Source organism: Embiotoca jacksoni, unplaced genomic scaffold (genome assembly GCF_022577435.1).
Source record: "Embiotoca jacksoni isolate LCO1_2020_lvr unplaced genomic scaffold, fEmbJac1.0.p SCAF_10, whole genome shotgun sequence".
Taxonomy (NCBI): domain Eukaryota; kingdom Metazoa; phylum Chordata; class Actinopteri; family Embiotocidae; genus Embiotoca; species Embiotoca jacksoni.
Genome location: NW_027185230.1, coordinates 1,864,626 through 1,882,916, shown reverse-complemented (window position 1 = coordinate 1,882,916; position 18,291 = coordinate 1,864,626). Strand labels below are relative to the sequence as shown.

The following is an 18,291-nucleotide window of genomic DNA, read 5'->3' as shown; positions in this document are numbered from 1 at the left end:
TGTTGTGTACTTCCAGATGTCAGCCTGACTCACGTTGTTGCGCGGTGCGTTGGCTTGCACAGGGTCCTCGGCTGCCAGAGCGATGCTGCTCATGGTAATGACCAAGAGGATGCACATTTCAAAGTAGCGCAGGTTGACCACGTAGTGACATAGCCGTCGTACCCTGCAAGACCACGAACAAATAAAACAACACTCACACAAAAACACATGGAGTGACATCTCACTAGGTACATTCAGGTGACGTCTTCCTAAAACAGGCCACGGACCACACGCATGTCCCTCCATGCCCACGTCCTGCACAAAGGTGGGAATGCGTCAGCCTCGGTGGTCCCACGTGATTCGGGGTCATCTGGGTTCATAATGTCTCACTATGTTTTTAATGGAATTAATATGAAACAACAAGAGTTACGTACATCTGGTTTTATGAGTAGAATAATTGAAAAGCTAACCAAACTATAGCAGTCTTTGCATGGATTTTCTGATATTAATGACTTGATTTGATCCCGAGTAGGTATTAAATGTCTTATGTAAGGTGACTGCTTGTATCTGTGACTCAGTTCTTTTGGTCACTATTCAAGTTTACAGCTCTTGGTTTGACATGCAGATCAAGTAATAAGTCAAGAGCTTCAAGTTGAGCTCCTTCTTCACCAGCCTACGCTTTTGCTCACTTGTACAAAAGATCCTGAAATAATATTTCACGTGAGGCACCTATCCAACATTTAAAAAGCAAGGCACCGTGGCCTCAGATCGGAGGTGTTGATGCTCCTCCCAAATGCTTTACATTCAGCAACAAACTACCACCGATGTTCACCGGCGGTCACACTCTGACCTTCAGCAAGTATGACATGTTTCTTTATAGTGAATATATAATGTATAATTGCTGAGGATGCAGACACAAGCATTTATTGTTTTAAGGATGGCTTTAACAAGGAGCGTGAATTAAATCATTTTGGACAGGAGAATTATCAGAGCTTTTTTTCTCAATATGCTGTTTGTGCTGATTCTGCGTCACTCCTTCCGAGTCACCTCCCACTGGTTACTTACGGGTTTGTTTGCCCAAAGATGAACATTGAGCTGTAGGGAAGGATCTGCCGAGGCCCATTAGCCTCCTCCTCTTCCAGATCTTTCTTCTCCTCACTGAGTTGGAAGTTGTCGCAGTCGATGTTGTTCACTGGTGTGAAAAAAACAAATACACTCATTTAGCTCAAAGAAGCACAGACAGTAACGAGTGAGATGTTTTTTTAGGTTTTTTTTTTATGGATTTGTAATGCAGGCTTTTGGTCTATGCAGTTGTTTTATGACTGCACTTACTTTAAATTCAAAAACTATGTAATCCCTTCACTAATTAGACATTTCTCATAAGAGAGTGGTTTCAGGGTCAAGAATATTTCTGACAATTATATGATGAAAACTGGTTGTTCTCTCTCGCAAAGACAAATATGAGCTAGTGCAAAAACAAACACATACTACTGTTACACAGACTTTGTAAAGAGGTGCATTATTTCTGAAGCAAAACCACTTGGTTTCACACGCCTCTTCTCCTTTGTCAGATTAAAAGTGTAGGAACTGGATTTAGTGCAGAAAAGTGGCAAAGCAATCCAAATACAACTGTTGTGGCATCATTAGCTGATTTTTACAGTGCATGAGCAACTGAAGCAAAAGTTGTTTTTTTGACCACATGGTGTGATTTTTAAAACATTTCGCCATTTCTATTGAGTAAGATAAAAGTGAACTTTTTTTCTTCACTGAGATCTTGGGAAGTGGTGACCTTTTTAATTAGCCTCCATTACCTTAAACGACTGTGTGATTCTGTTGAATGCAGCTGAACTGTACAGAGAGTAGGAGAGATTTTCCTGTAAACTGACCTGGTGGCTATAAAACAGCTGTTTCGTGAATAAAAACACAGGCTGTCAACCTGACAATTGTTTCACCAAAGTCTCCTCTAGGTTTAGATTTTTTTTATTTTCAGTTACCTCTTCTGTATTTCTGATACTCATCAAACCCACAGCTGTGGAAAAGCTCCCACTCCCTTGCACAGTTCACTCATCCACCGCAGCGCAGAGCCCAACACTCTCAAGTGAGCAAGGATGTCTCATTGTGTAACTGCCTGTTGCTTTGACTCCTCTCCCATCACGTTTCTGTACGCATTTACTTGTTTATGTACACGATGTACGTATTCATTTGAATATAGAGCGGGTAGATCCGATTCCACATAGTCATTAATACGACCCAGGCTTATGCCAGGTCTGAACAAACACGTGTGCCTACTTAACCGCATCGCTTTCCTTGGGAGTGATTTCACACACTAAAATGCCCCAAAACTCTTAACAGCGAGGTGATTCACTGCAGTCAAATAATGACGTAATCAGGGGGGGGTTCAGAAAATATGTTTAGACTACTTGTTCCGAGGTAAATGCATGCAGGATCGTTGGATCCGCCTGCTGCTGGTTTGGATAGGGGGATAGTGGGTGATCATGATATCGGGCTCCTACTGTGATGACTGTCAGCCATCTACGAAAGTGGAAATGTTAAAAGATAACCAATAAAAAAAAAAAAAAAAACAATCGCCAAAACTTCAAAAATAAAACCTGCTTCACTTGCTGTGTCCACGAAATGCTGTACTCACTCGGTATGATGGTGGTTTCTCCAGGCGGGGCGGTGATGGTGACAGGAATGTGGATTGCGTTGCTGTTGAGGCCGGCCTGGCTGGCCCTCGTGGAGTTCTTCTGGTTGTCAGCATCCTCTTGCTTTTCCCCCAGACTCAGGCTGCTCCGCATTGGCTGGAGAGGACTGCTGACAAGGCCGTCCTCCTCAGCATCGGGCTGCCTCTCCCTGAGGAAAAAAGATATGTATTGTATGACAGGAATCGTTATACTATGCTCTCAGAGTGCTTCAAGCTTTTTCTACCAAATGAGACCCATATGAGAAAGTTTTTCTGTCCACCTCAGAGATAGACCACAACTTACATGACAACAGACTAGACAAATACAAACATGCAATTCAAATACATAGTTATACAGTGTTTATGTAGAAGTGCAAACTGATAGTCTATTATTCTTGTTATGTCTTCTATAGTATCTTTGAATATGAAATGGCAGCAAAACTCTGCAGGGCTGTTTTGCACCTCAAAGTTAACAGAAGGGTGATGATTCCAAGTCAGCCAGAAAATCACAAGTAAAAGACAGTAACAGCACACAGAGTGCTATTACTGTCCACTCAAAATGACTGCTGTCCGAAGTACAGTCACATTAGCAGTCTGTTTAACAAAATTGCCTTTTCAGAACAAAATATTATGTGATGTCACGGCTGCAATATGGGGAATGAAGAAATATCAAACAGAGCGAATCCAAACGCTGAAATCTGTCTGAGTCATGCTGCAGTTTATGGTCTGGTGCTGTGATGTTGTATCAAACAGGCTGCTGAAATATAAAAGTATAAAAAACACTCCATTTCAAAACGCACTGCGTTGGAAAATCACACTGAAACAGCAAAAGCATGCTTGGACTGGTTTGTTGTGTGGGTTTCAACAGAAATGAAGAGGAGGAGAATATTTAGAGCACAGAAGTGTGATCTGACTGTATTTAAACCTGCTCGAAGTGATCTTTTTGGCCACTTGGGGCCCCGCAGAGACAAGTTGTGATTGCAACACTAACATATCCTCTTTTAAAGTTCCTCTCATATTGATTAAACCCCTAAAAACTCATCTCTGTTCATCAAAATTACATATTTCGATTTTTTTTTTTGTTTGTTTTTTTTTGTTGTTTTTTTTGGTTCCAAGAAAAAAAAATCAAATGTGGTTTCAATGTAAGTCTACACTTTTTCCTTCCTTTAGTCCATGCGGATCTATGAATATGCATATAGTTCCCACCTCTAGCTCCACCCATCTGACAGCTCAATGATATTAAAAGCCCCACCCCACAATTTGACAGGATTAGTTCCTTGGGTATGTGACTTATGAAACCCATAGATTCGAGTGCTTATTCACTAATTTCTGTAAGGTTGTTTTCAAATTGACATTTTGATTCACTGATATTAGAAAAAAATATATAATAACTTGACATTATGTGTGTCTCAAGCTTATTTATGAACTCATTTGCCATGCCAAAATAAGAGAAAGTAAACTTGATGTTCGATTTAAAGGCTACATAACAGAGGCAGAAGATTTAAACTCTTTTGATATTTAAGGATTTGGTTGCTGTACAGTTTCAAGTATTCCAGTAAATGCATGTTCCCAGTGGTGATAACTATCAACTTTTATCATACTTACTTTTTTACATCCAATCACTTATTATTCCGACCTGACTTAAACATAAATATAAATGGGCTTCATCTAAAAAAAACATGTGAATAATATACACAAAACATTAGGGTTTGTAAAATCTCTGCAGTCCTACCTATAAGCTTTGGTTCCATTCTTGCTCCTCTTACAGTCGTCTCCGCCCAGAGTAGACTGAGCTCGAACCATACGGGAGGAGCGTCCCTTCCTCTCTCCATTACTGTCCCCCTCACCTCCCCCCCTCGTCCTGCGCTCTCCCTGTGCACCGTTCACTAACATCCCATTTCCCTCTTTTGGTGGACGATGGGCGTGATGGTGGCGATACCCCCTTTCTTCTCCTCCACGTACATCATTGGCTTCCTCCTCGGGGGAGCCGGCCTGGTGGTGGTGCCTGTTTCCCGGCCCTCTCTCGTGGCTCTGGCTCCTCTCTCCTCTCCTCTCTTTTGTCTGGGGATCGTCGGCCTTGTGTTCCCTGCTCCTGCTGTGATGGGTGTGGTGCCTCCCTCCCTGGCCATCTCCTCCCTCCCTGCTCTCCCCGTTGCTGTCGTGGTGGCGGTGATGCTTCCTGGAGTGCGCGTGGAAACCATCTCCCAGCCCGTCCTGGCCGGGATCCCCCGCCCCCTCCCACCCTCCTTCAGGGGGCCTGCTGAGTTTGTCCCCATTCCTGGCCTCCACTATGAGGGGCCGGTCCAGGTGAGTCTTCATATCGGGATGCAGGTGGAGGGCGGTGGACATCCGGAGGCGCTCCTCGGGGTCGAGCTCATTGAACAGGGCCTCGCTGCTCGCCCTTATGTTGTGTCTCCTCAGCTGGTTGGTCCTCTGCTCCCACACTGACATGGCCTTTGCTGACCGCTGCTGCTCCTTGCTGCAAACAGCAGAGCCACAGGAAAAATATCATGTGACAGTGACAAGACAATGAAATAGAAACGTTTTATGAAACTTGTTTATGTCTGCTTTATGAGTTATCTGTTTGCTGTGTGGGGTTTGGGGTTTGGGTGCAATCCAGTTTCATCCATAGCCACACCATCTAATACTGCAAACAGTTCCCTCCTAAATAAAATCACCAAACCCCAATAAGGTAAAGTAAGACAGAACCATGTCTATGGATGCGTTGGCACAAATGTTCACCATGGTAAAGCTTTCACTTACCATACGTGAGTGGTCTATGGAGAAATAGATCGAATCCAGCAAGGCAAAATTCGATAATGTCCCAACACTTAAGATGGATAAATATGTATAATGCTGAGAGGTGTAACATTCTCTTGTAATGATATGACCTGATTGTGGGAAGTGTGTAATTTATTTAAGGTCCTCAACATTGAAGTCATTTCACATGACTTGAAAAACTGGCAGAAAATGTATGAGATCACAGTGTTTTGGAATAAACTGACCAGTGCTGATCAAGAAGAAAACTGTCTATAACAGGATAGTATGATGCTGTCAGAAAAAGTGCAATATCTGTAGTCATGTGGTAATTTCTATGATTTGATCTGGATGACTTACTACTCCTTTGTTGTTGATGAGGACAAATCATCTCGGCAGTGTCTTCATACAGTTTACTGCTATTCAAGGCTTCCTCCTTTGACTATCAAACGTCCAAACTAAAAGCCGGCTTTTCATGGAGTATAAAAGATACATGAAACCTCCTAAAAAACCTGTTTTACAAACTCAAGGAAACCTTGTGTTGCTGAAATGAAAGCTCGAAATGACAGAGGTTTCTCTATATGTAACAAAAATAAAAATTAGACTCAACTTAACACCTAAAAGTTGAGGGAACACTGTAAAAAGAACCCTCTGAATCATCAAGACTGTTCGGGAAAGGCTTGAATTCTCCAGTATGGAGAAATCATGAGGCCCCTGATTCCCTCTGAGGCCCTTTTTTTGTTACATGGTAACACCATGCAACAACTGACATGCCTATTCTGTATAAGTTATTGGTTTCCGTTATTTCTCAATTGGCTGCCACGGTGATTTCTTCTTAGTGTATGACAAACCTCACTGGTGTTGAATGCAAATAAACTGACACAGACCATGTAGAGCTTTCTTAATGTGTAAATGGGGCAGGCAGGCAGAAAAAAAGAAAAAAAACATGCTATGGGTAATGGCCATTCTCCTCATGTAGCTTCTTTAAACAAATAAACAAGCTGGTTCCTCAGTAGGGAAGATGGTCAGAAATCACACTAATGGGCAGAATGTGATTTCTTTTTTTTTTTCAACATGGGTTTTTCTACACAAGTGCAAAGAATCAAAGACCATCAAAAATCATTTGATGTGTCCACGTTTCCATCGATCATGTATGAACTGTTTCTGTTCAGTATGATATATTTACATGGGGCTTTATGGGTTAGTTAAGTTAGTTCCATTTGGTCACCTCGAGATACGCCGGGTGGGGGAGGAGTAGACAGTATAACTCCTAAAAGACAGACAGAAGACACACAGACAGAGGACACAGGACAGGTATCCACAGACAGGTGAACTACAGACATACAGGCAGCGTGACTGCAGAAAGAAAAGTGAGAAATGTTACACTGAGTGTATAGGAGTGTTATTTTGTGATCTATATTAATAAAGCCCATGCACACTTGCTAAAAAAAAACCACACAAGAAGGGCAGTTCTAGTCCAGTGTTTTTTCAGCGAAGTGATTTGTTGAGTGTATCTGGCCTTCCATCTGCACATCTGTAATCAGCTGAGCGCAAACCGCCGAGCGCGAGAGCAAACTTAAAGCTGGTCATTGCATTTTATTTTAGCCTCGGCTCATGTTATCTTTTCAAGTGTTGTCCTGGGGTCTGCAATCACGAAGTGACTGGAAATGTCGAGCTGCCTGCGGTGGTAGCAACGCTCAGAAAAGTTAAACATTCATGGACAAATTAGAGAGCGCAGTGGAGGATGAATTACTAAAGGCACCAGCATAGATGAGCTGCTGCCATCAACAGATTACACACTGGTTGGTTAAAGCTGGAGGGAAGTGCAACTGTGTGCTGTCAACAGTATACACTGAAAACTACACTCACAGCTTAACATGTGTCATGTGCAAAACTACATGTAATTGTGTTTTTCTACTCTCTAACGTGCTTTGTGATGACTTTTTCAAAAATATAAGCTAGATAAATACATTTCATTTCACCAGTAATGAGGTTATGATATAAAATTTTGTTTTATGGAGGTCCAGAGGAGGAGAGGAGACAGGACAAGAAGAAGGAGAAGAGAAGAGACCAGAAAGAAGAGATAAGGAAAGGAAATAACAGAGAAGATAAGAGGGACAACGGACGGAGATAAGAGAAGAGCAAACCAGGAAAGGAGAGGAGTGAAGAGGAGAGGAGAAAAAAAAATGAAGGAGAGGAGACAAGGAGGAGAATATTGTAACAGAGTATTAACTCACGGTGACTGAATGCTGTTGATGGACGACCTGCGAGAGAGTGCATCTCGATTTTGCTTTACAAAACTGTACATGCAGAACAAAAACAAAAGAAAATAATGAGACACACATCTGAAGGGGACAGGTGGACTGTCTGTCTGTCTGTCCACCTGTCCCCTGTTTTACAGCAAAGGACTAATCTGTGCAACTACCTCAATAACACGACAGCAACAAAAGCATGTTTGTCAGCAGTGATTTTTTTTTTATGACAAAGAACTGAAACTTAAAACTGTTCAGGAGTTTCATTCCAAAATAAGAGTAAAACTGAAATCATATTTTACTCATAAAAATTCAGTTTTGATACATTTTAATGATAAGATAATTTATAATTGAGATTCATGGATTTTTTTTTTTTTTTAGATTTTTTTTTTTTACCTTTGTGAGTTTATTTTTATTTTGTAATGAAACCCTGACTTTCTCCGAAACAGCACACAAAATGCACATAAAACAGTTCATTTGAAAGAAAAGCAACTGCTTAAGAGCTCACCCACCAGTGATACCACACCGTACAAATTAAAACATCCTGAGAACACTGGAGATAATGAATACAATCACATAATAAGAGTACTAACAGAGAAAAGGAGGAACATTGAGAAGTATGCTGACCAGTGATTTACAGCGATGATAATTTTTTTACACGCTGAATGACCTCATTCTTAGTGAGCAAGATGACAATTATTAAGCAGCGAGTGTGAATCAAAGACTTTCTCGAATGAATAAAAGGCTTTGTGAGACTGAACGTCACATAAAGAGCTGTGCAGAAATATTCAACAGACAGTCAGTTGAATCCATATTGTGCGAGCACCATGCACAGACAATTCACGTTTTTTTTTTTTTGTTCCACAGAAACTGAGCAGATGAGTATCAAGAAGAAAGGCTGTGACTACCAACATGATGTTCTACGGCTATAAATCACTGATAAGGCTGAAAAAAGCTCCAGTTTTACTCCAGCGTTCTCTTGACAGACTTTCATGGTTTCAGTGTTGCTCCAAGGTTCTGGGCATGGCAGGAGCTATCTGTCCTGATAAAAACATCACTGTCATTATCATATTAGAAACAATGGGAACTTCTGACAGTTTACGTTCAGGTTTTCTTATAGCTTGCTCATATGACTCTCCTTTTGTCTTTAGCTGATGATTAATGGCTCTTTGTTCATCTGTTTCCTCTTTCTTACAATTTACACTGTGGGAATGAAGCAATAGTCATATAATAATTGGCAACAGTGCTGATACACTGAACTACAAACCTGCTGTCCATGATGGTTTTGAATTAAAGGTGTTCTGTGGAGGTTTCAAACAAAGTTATGTTTACACTCAACGTTACTGACAAAAAAAAAGTTATAAATGTGTCTTTAAGGCCTTACAAATGTGTTGAATGCATCTCCTTCCTCGTAAAACGTTTTTACAACTGATTTGTTAAACCCATGTTGGTCCTTTCCTCCCATTACGATGCTATATCAATGCTTTACTTATTTACTTTAATAAGTTTTGTGTTCATATATAAATGCTCTTTACATAAGACAAATACGTGATACAGAAATTGTCTAACATTGACATCAAATAAGCGCTGCGTATTTTGTAGGAGACATTTCTAAAACAGTTGACTGTTCAGATGTGGGACAACTGCTTTGAGAAAGAAACACTGTTTTGGCAGCATGAAGGCAAAGCTCTGGTAAATGGGCGAGAAATAAAAAATTAAATAACGTAAAAGCTGCTGGAGGAAACTCACATGTGTTGTTGACTGAAGCTTCCTTAACAACAGTGGGGTGTAATAAACAAGGCAACACCACAGGTGCACTCTCATAATAGGAGTGGATGAGGAGAAATCCAGAACATACACAGATCAAACACGGTATACACACACACACACACACACACACACACACACATTTCAGACTGAGGGGGAGGAACATATTGAAGGACAGCACGCTCAATGACAGAAGGACATTTCTGTCCAGTGTGGAGCTGAACTCAGCTGCTGTCTGAGGAAAGACACTTGGAAACTTACGCAGTGATGGAAATGTTGGCTGCTGACATCGGGCTGACTTCTTTCACTTCTAAAGCCTTCTGGAGGGCGAGTTTCTTATTGGCTGCCTCCTCCTGCTCCTCTTCATCCTTTAATAAAATGAATGAAAAATACGTTCGTTTTATGACAAATAGATATCCTGTGTACACGTGCTGGGCTTTTCTCAGGTCTGCCACGACTGTAGGTGAAATACTTGTATTTCTTTGCGTTCTTAATGTGTCTACAAATAAAACTTTGAGAAGGTCTGACTCAGCATACCTTAGTCAGCTCCTGTGCGTTAGCAAGGTTATCAACAGCGATAGCCAAGAAGACATTCAGGAGGGTGTCTGAATAACAGCAGGGCTCAGGAGAACATACAGTTGGACAGTATCCTGTGGTAAAATATGCATTTGTTTTTCGCATCCAAGTAGTGTGTAGGAGTAGGTCTTAATAGTGATGTTTTAGTCCATCTTTCTATCAGTATACCCATCAGTCCTGCCTACATATTCAACTCAAGAAGCTGCTACGCACATGTCTCTGAGTACGACCTCACTCCAAACCCGCCAAAAATTCTCAGAGTTTTTGCTTCTACTTCTACATTAAGGAGTATAACACTTTTATCTACTTTACTCTCTTGGGAAATTCACTCCTATCACTCCTAAGAGGAGACCTAACCAATAAGGAGCAGTCAGGCATTTAGACAGAGACATGAAACACCAACAGGTCCTCCAACCCATACGACCATAAAGATAGTTTGTTCCTCAAATATGACCCACATGAGTGTTTCCTAATTTAGTGCTCCTGGTTAGGTTTAGGCACAAAAAACACTTAGATAGAGAAAGATAATGGTTTGGGTTAAAATTATGATTTTAGTTATGGCTTCCACAAGTCATGCAACCTTCGTCGTGACTGTTGGTCTCCTACAAGAAAGCCATAACCATCCACCTAACCCACCTCTTCATTATATATAGAGGCCATCTGAACTGTATCACTTTTCAACCCGGTATCACAGCAAAGCATGAAATAGACACGCCCGTCCACTGTAGCAAAATGTGAGATAGCTATGCTTGCCGTTGTCTAGGCGTGAAAGTTACAGGTTTTCCTGTAGTGGACAAAAATGAAACTTACTGCATGATTTGAGCCATTTGATCTACAGGAAAATTTTACTTTTTGCAAAAAGACGTGGTTGAGGTTACTAAATAAGCACATGGTTGGGGTTTGTGACAAAAAAAAAATGGTCGGGGTTAGAAAAAGAACACGGTTACAGGTAGGAAACAAAATACAACTCAAGAAAAGCACTGCAACCTCCGGGATTCAAATCTCATCATCCCGCATGGCAGTCTGTGATGATGCTTATGATACCGCGTCACATGACATTTATGTGTGTGGAAGTTTCACGCTTACAAAATGCGTGACTTACACGCCTAGACAGCCCAAAGCGTGGCTATGCCACATTTTACCGTGATACTGGGTTGCACTTTTACTGAATACATAATAGTTGTTGTTTATATTTCTGCTATAAGTCACTCAACTTTAAAATGTAGCTGTGGGTCGAAATAAGCTGCTTGCGACCAATGGGGTAGTTTTTGGGGGGTCTCTAAAATACACGTTTTGCAGTGAGCTTATTCCTGACACTGAGCTTATTGAAAGACTGCAGAAATTAAAAGATGTTTTGACTGTCATTTTGCAGGATGCAAAAGAACGCTCATACTCTCTCTGCAGGGCCAACCTTACACAGCCTTGAATCAGTGATGATCTTTCACATTGAACTAATGTCTGCCGTCATAATTCAAACTTTATGTTCCTCAGCTAATCAGATGATGTGCTGAGTCATGCATACACTGACGATACTGTTTTCCATGAGCACATTCATGCTCCCAGGAGAAAAACTCTGAACTCTAATGTGTCTAGTTCAGAAAAAAAAAAATTGTTCCACCACTCAATAAACTAAACTGTTGATATGTTGTTTGTCCTGCCCCATACTGATAAGCAGCTAGTTTTATAGGAGGTATCTGGCTTCCATAATGTTCAGACCAAATGTTTAATTCCAACTGAATTTTGAGCATTTAAGGTCTGAATATCAAAAGCAAAATTAAGTATCATCAAGTCCAAGGAGATGCCCTTCTAGATTTTGAGTGTGTTTAGATGGACACTATTTTTCTTCAATGCAACCCAAGAACACAAATGTAGGAGTTATTGGCACCTTGTAAGAATTAAATCCATTTTCAACCTAAGACCATTTTCACATCTCGATCCTACTTCTTCTGACTCAGCACACTTTAGTTGTCAGGATGTCAGAGAGGATACAGTTTCCAAAGAGCGTGAGGACGATGAAGTAGATGGAGGAGAACATGCCGCGGCGAACACCTCCTTGAGACTCGATGCCGTGGTACATGACGGCATTCCAGTCCTCACCAGTCAGAATCTGAGGGAGACCAGAGAGTCGGTGTGAGGCTGGGGACGCAGGCAGGTTATAAAGCAACGTGCAAATCTGACGCCGTGCAGAATTAAATTACCTTACAAAGTGAAGGGTTATGAGCACAGACTAATTGGAGGATTATCAGTGAGCTCATTAGGGCACAGGAGCTCCACAGACCAGCCATTCGCTCTAATTAAAATGACTGATAAGAAACTTTCTTTTTCTGTGATGTCAGTATTCTCTCATTTACTCAGAACATGTGCCGGTTTGTGTGTTACCTGAAACACAGTGAGGATGGCTGCTGGGAATGTATCAAAGTTTGTTGTTGGAGTCTCATCTTCAAAGTTAAACCTGGAAGAAGAATCACAAGAACGGCATCACAAAGAGGAACATCACAAGGAAAAGCAGAAAACAAAAATGTTGTTTCGGTCAGGTGTTACGGCGGTCTACCTGCAGTTCAGGAAAAGCACTTGGATTAATGTTAAAAGCTTGATGGACAGTACATGTTTCTGGTCCTGAGAAACATGATAGCACCAACAGACACAGTTAAGCCTGCAGACACACCTGCACCAGTTTCTTCTTTCCCCCTTGAATCCTCCACTGCACACAACACACACATTTGTACTTCTATGCTTGTGAGGACCCTCAAATACATAACATATCCCCTGACCCCTAATCTAGAAGGGTAAATACAGTTCATTACAACTTGGGTCTTATTGTTGTTGTTTTATCTAATATTTCTGAGGTCTTATTTTCTAAGCTGTCAATATATTTAACATCATTACTTGAGGTGAAAGGGCGGCATAATGGTGCAGTGGTTAGCACTGTCAACCTCCTCCCACAGTCCAAAGACATGTTAATTGCTAAATCTGAATTAGACGTAGGTTTGAATGTAAATGTGTATGGTCGTCTGTCCGTCTGTATTGGCCTTGATGGACTGGCTACTTGTCCCGGGTGAAGATGTCTAAGACTCACATCTGTCCTCACAAAGACAGAAGTACAATACAAGTATAGGATTGGGTTTTCGGGTTTCTTCACACCTACAGGGAGAGACTAGTGTACTCAGAGATGACAGGGGTTGTTTTCTATTGATCGTGGGACAGAAGGACAGGGTCAGAAACATGCAACAGCAAGAAACACTAGTCAACAGGGAGCCACAGCTCCGACTTTCAAGTCCAAAACACACTGCCTCTGCAGCTCAGGGCTGCATCATTTAACATGTTGTATGCACAAATAGTGCACACAGCCATGCAGCAGATCAACAAATCCACATGTCATATTGACCTAATATCAAGCAAATAAATAAAAAATGGAGTGGTGCCTAGATTAATGAATTTTCTAAATGATCTTTTTTAAACTGAGATTTTCTCCTTCGTCATCTGTGAGCTGGAACATCACAGAAGAAGTGTGAGATGACAAGGGAGAAAAATCAAGGCAGCCTGGTTATGTCAAGCCGGGGAGTAAAATGCTGCTTTTCTAGGGTGCCCATGCTTCATCACCTCAAAACTATAGTGATGTGTGTGAAGCAGGTTGTTACAGAGTCGAGAACAGATGTTCATCTTGACATGCATCCTACAGTGTCAGTCTGCTTTGGGCTCAACACAACAGCACACCTGAGTGGAAAGTTCAACGTGGGGCAAAGACAAAGACAGAAAACACAAACAAACATGACATACTGTCACTGAATGAATGAATAAATGAATGAATGGAGGGAGATTTAGTCTCTACAACTAAAAAGACTTGTCACTATATTGTTAGTTTAATTATCTTTATCTTATTTATTTAGAGATATACATGCTAACTTAATATGGTAACATGCTAACTTCTAAAACTACTTTTTGTTACAAGTATATATAAGAGGATAAATAAAATGATTGATGATCAATTAATCTGAGTATCTATTATCTTGGATCCAAAGTGAATTGTGCCATCTCAACCCAGCACTACTGGGTTTACACAAAACTGAAAGTATCGTGCTTACTGGAATTGTATGAGCACACATACCACCATAAGTTTGTTTTGTGATATCTCATAAAGTTAACAGTAGGGTCTGGCTTAATATCATATCTATTTTCATCACACATGCACAAATTAAACACAAAGAATCTAAATCTTTGCAGAAAGCCCCCAAAATGACCCAACAAACCTGCCAAAACCTGAATCCGTGGTCTTGAAACTGAAGAAGACAATGAGAGAATGACACAGAGATGCGTAAAGATGGGTTGGTCATTCAACTAAAAATAGCCTGCGCTGCTAGTGTTCATCATTTTATAAGGCAGGTACAAGAATTAGTTGGGAATGGGTAGAAGAGGGAAGGATTAAAATGTATGGCAAAATGCAAAACAAGTTTGGGTGAAATTGTGAAAATCAATCAATTTGATGTATCGAGCCAAAAAGACATGAAAAACAGCCACATTATGAACTGGATTCTAAATATTTGAGAACAGATGCTGGTAATTTCGCCCGCTTCAAATTCAACTCTGCTCAAATGTTCCTCTGTCACTTCTACATGAAACCAAAATCTGCCTTAGCTCAACATAGTATCGCTCACTTGGTTTCACAGTGACCTCACAGGGAAAACTACAGATTGTTGGGGCCAGATCAAATTCTGTTAAATCAAACCCTTCGGCCCTCAGTAGTTGGGTTTACCACAGGGCTCTATTCTCGGGCCACAGAAATTACCTGTGTACTGTATGTTCACCACAATTAATTAAAAATCAATTTATGCCACTGAAGTTCTTTGTGATCTTCGGTCCACCTTTGATGCTTTCAAGTTGTCACTAATCATAGACTATGTACAACATTATGCACACATATGCACATTAACAAACAAGGACACACAAATAGTATCTTTTGCGTTTGAGAGTTATTTCAGTCTTTAACTAAAAACACCTTTTACTTCTAATTACTTAATTGTAATGGAATTATTTTTCTTTTTCTTGAATGGGTACCAATGTTGGTTTCTTGTTGAAAGCCTGTCAAAACACAAGAGGACTGTTATTTGAAAATTAAGGATATATATTAAATAGTCCATTTATAAATGTACAAATCAAATATCAATATTTAATTCCATCTTGGATATCTTTTGATATCAAGGTGTATGAAGGCAGTTTTGAGGAACAGAGCTTGACAGACGGAACAATCCTCACAAAGTAAGCATGTCACAGTGAAATAAGATGCATGCAGGAATTATACAACGATGCCAGGTTCAACTGAATGTTTTCAAAAACAGTTCTACTATACAGTGGGTACGGAAAGTATTCAGACCCCTTTACATTTTTTACTCTTTGTTTCATTGCAGCCATTTGCTGAAATCAAAAAAGTTCATTTTATTTCTCATTAATGTACACTAAGCACCCCATCTTGACAGAAAAAAACAGAAATGTAGAAATTTGTGCAAATTTATTAAAAAAGAAAAACTGAAATATCACATGGTCATAAGTATTCAGACCCTTTGCTGTGACACTCATATTTAACTCACATGCTGTCCATTTCTTCTGATCCTCTTTGAGATGGTTCTACTCCTTCATTGGAGTCCAGCTGTGTTTAATTAAACTGATTGGACTTGATTATGAAAGGCACACACCTGTCTATATAAGACCTTACAGCTCACAGTGCATGTCAGAGCAAATGAGAATCATGAGGTCGAAGGAACTGTCCAAGGAGCTCAGAGACAGAATTGTGGCAAGGCACAGATCTGGCCAAGGTTACAACATAATGTCTGTAGCACTCAAGGTTCCTAAGAGCACAGTGGCCTCCATAATCCTTAAATGGAAGAGGTTTGGGACGACCAGAACTCTTCCTAGACCTGGCCGTCCAGCCAAACTGAGCAATCGTGGGAGAAGAGCCTTGGTGAGAGAGGTAAAGAAGAACCCAAAGATCACTGTGGCTGAGCTCCAGAGATGCAGTAGGGAGATGGGAGAAAGTTCCACAAAGTCAACTATCACTGCAGCCCTCCACCAGTCGGGGCTTTATGGCAGAGTGGCCCGACGGAAGCCTCTCCTCAGTGCAAGACATATGAAAGCCCGCATAGAGTTTGCCAAAAAACACATGAAGGACTCCCAGACTATGAGAAATAAGATTCTCTGGTCTGATGAGACCAAGATTGAACTTTTTGGCGTTAATTCTAAGCGGTATGTGTGGAGAAAACCAGGCACTGCTCATCACCTGCCCAATACAATCCCAACAGTGAAACATGGTGGTGGCAGCATCATGCTATGGGGTTGTTTTTCAGCTGCAGGGACAGGACGACTGGTTGCAATTGAAGGAAAGATGAATGCGGCCAAGTACAGAGATATCCTGGAAGAAAACCTCTTCCAGAGTGCTCTGGACCTCAGACTGGGCCGAAGGTTCACCTTCCAACAAGACAATGACCCTAAGCACACAGCTAAAATAACAAAGGAGTGGCTTCGGAACAACTCTGTGACCATTCTTGACTGGCCCAGCTAGAGCCCTCACCTAAACCCAATTGAGCATCTCTGGAGAGACCTGAAAATGGCTGTCCACCAACGTTCACCATCCAACCTGACAGAACTGGAGAGGATCTGCAAGGAAGAATGGCAGAGGATCCGCAAATCCAGGTGTGAAAAGCTTGTTGCATCATTCCCAAGAAGACTCATGGCTGTACTAGCTCAAAAGGGTGCTTCTACTCAATACTGAGCAAAGGGTCTGAATACTTATGACCTTGTGATATTTCAGTTTTTCTTTTTTAATAAATTTGCACAAATTTCTACATTTCTGTTTTTTTCTGTCAAGATGGGGTGCTGAGTGTACATTAATGAGAAATAAAATGAACTTTTTTGATTTTAGCAAATGGCTGCAATGAAACAAAGAGTGAAACATTTAAAGGGGTCTGAATACTTTCCGTACCCACTGTATATCCAATATTCCGGTTAAACTATGAAAAAATTGAAATGAAATGTCTTAATTTCTGTAATTTTAAAAGAATTGAAGAAGAATTTTTTTTATTAACAACCATAATGTAACAGCATGCAATACACCATGCAAACCGGTCTGAGGAACAAAAGGGGAGGAAATGTGTTTGGGAATAAAAACTACATGAAGGAAGAGAAGACAAAGGAAGAAGAAAGGGTCGGCAAAGATGAGGAGAGGATGTGGAGCACATTGTTACAGCAGCGACCGTCTGCCCAAATAACAGTGCAGATCCAACGATATGTGCACAAGTGTGTGTATGTGTGTGTGTGTGTGTGTGTGTGTGTGTGTGTGTGTGTGTGTGTGTGTGTGTGTGTGTGTTAATACTTTGCAGGCCATGTTCGACTGTGTCGTCAACTCGCTGAAGAACGTTCTCAACATCCTCATCGTCTACATGCTCTTCATGTTCGTATTCGCTGTGTGTATTGTATGCATGTGTACCTGCTCCCATTTTTGAGGTCGATATTGACATTGATATTTTAGAACACAAAAAAAAAATCCGTTTTTAAGCCATTTTGTGACAAAGAAACTTCAGTCACGGAAATAACCAACTAAACAACAAATCGTATAATGAGTATAGATAACTGCCTAAACATGCTTTCATTAATTAAACACATAAAATACGTAGGATGCTTTTCAATAAATCATTCACTATTTCTGGAGTCAACTGCTATCTCTGTCAGCATGCCTGCTGATATATATACACACACATGTTGTATGACAAAGAGTATATAAACCCCATGTCTACATACGTTTGAATGTTTGGACTTGACCCGTGAATACTAGTTGAGGGAAACCTAAATATGACAGAAAACAATAACATTTCTGGTTCAACATAATAAAACCCCGTGTGCACAAGCCCAGGTCTGACCTCACCCACATCCAACACCTCACTCACTGCAAACCCAGGTCTCAGGTCTTCTCTCCTATCATCATTGTTTTACCTCATTTGTGCTCACATGTCTCAATAGGAGCAAATCCCAGCAGCCAGGCTCCAAAAAAACCTGTGGGAGGTCTTCCCAGTCGAGAGGAGGCTGTTACAGCAGCACATTAATGATTAATAGTTTTGGAACTATCACATATGGAAGTAATGATCGGTTGTCCAAATACATTTGGCCATGGAGTCAATCAATGAAAACCTAATATCGGCCATTAATATTTAGGGGACATGTTTCGGCCTGACGGGAGATGGGGAGGAGGTGAGTGATGGAGGGAAGCCAGTTGGAGGAGAGGGGGAGGGGAAA

At 40.9% G+C, this 18,291-nt stretch overlaps 1 protein-coding gene across 4 annotated transcripts in view; it reads right to left on the bottom strand.

Moving 5' to 3' along the window:
* Nucleotides 1-18,291, bottom strand: part of cacna1bb (calcium channel, voltage-dependent, N type, alpha 1B subunit, b) — a 173,463-nt gene that overhangs the window by 58,134 nt on the left and 97,038 nt on the right. For 2 of the 4 annotated variants that reach the window (XM_069161406.1, XM_069161415.1), the window contains exons 14-22: nt 12,394-12,466; nt 12,004-12,121; nt 9,976-10,043; nt 9,700-9,806; nt 7,657-7,719; nt 4,395-5,141; nt 2,627-2,832; nt 1,045-1,171; nt 34-163 (exon numbers count right to left, since the gene is read on the bottom strand). In XM_069161406.1, coding sequence (XP_069017507.1) covers nt 34-163; nt 1,045-1,171; nt 2,627-2,832; nt 4,395-5,141; nt 7,657-7,719; nt 9,700-9,806; nt 9,976-10,043; nt 12,004-12,121; nt 12,394-12,466 — 1,639 coding nt within the window. Of the gene's footprint in view, nt 1-33; nt 164-1,044; nt 1,172-2,626; nt 2,833-4,394; nt 5,142-6,647; nt 6,690-7,656; nt 7,720-9,699; nt 9,807-9,975; nt 10,044-12,003; nt 12,122-12,393; nt 12,467-18,291 lie in introns of all 4 variants that reach the window. The other 2 variants (XM_069161397.1, XM_069161424.1) reach the window with 2 other exon arrangements.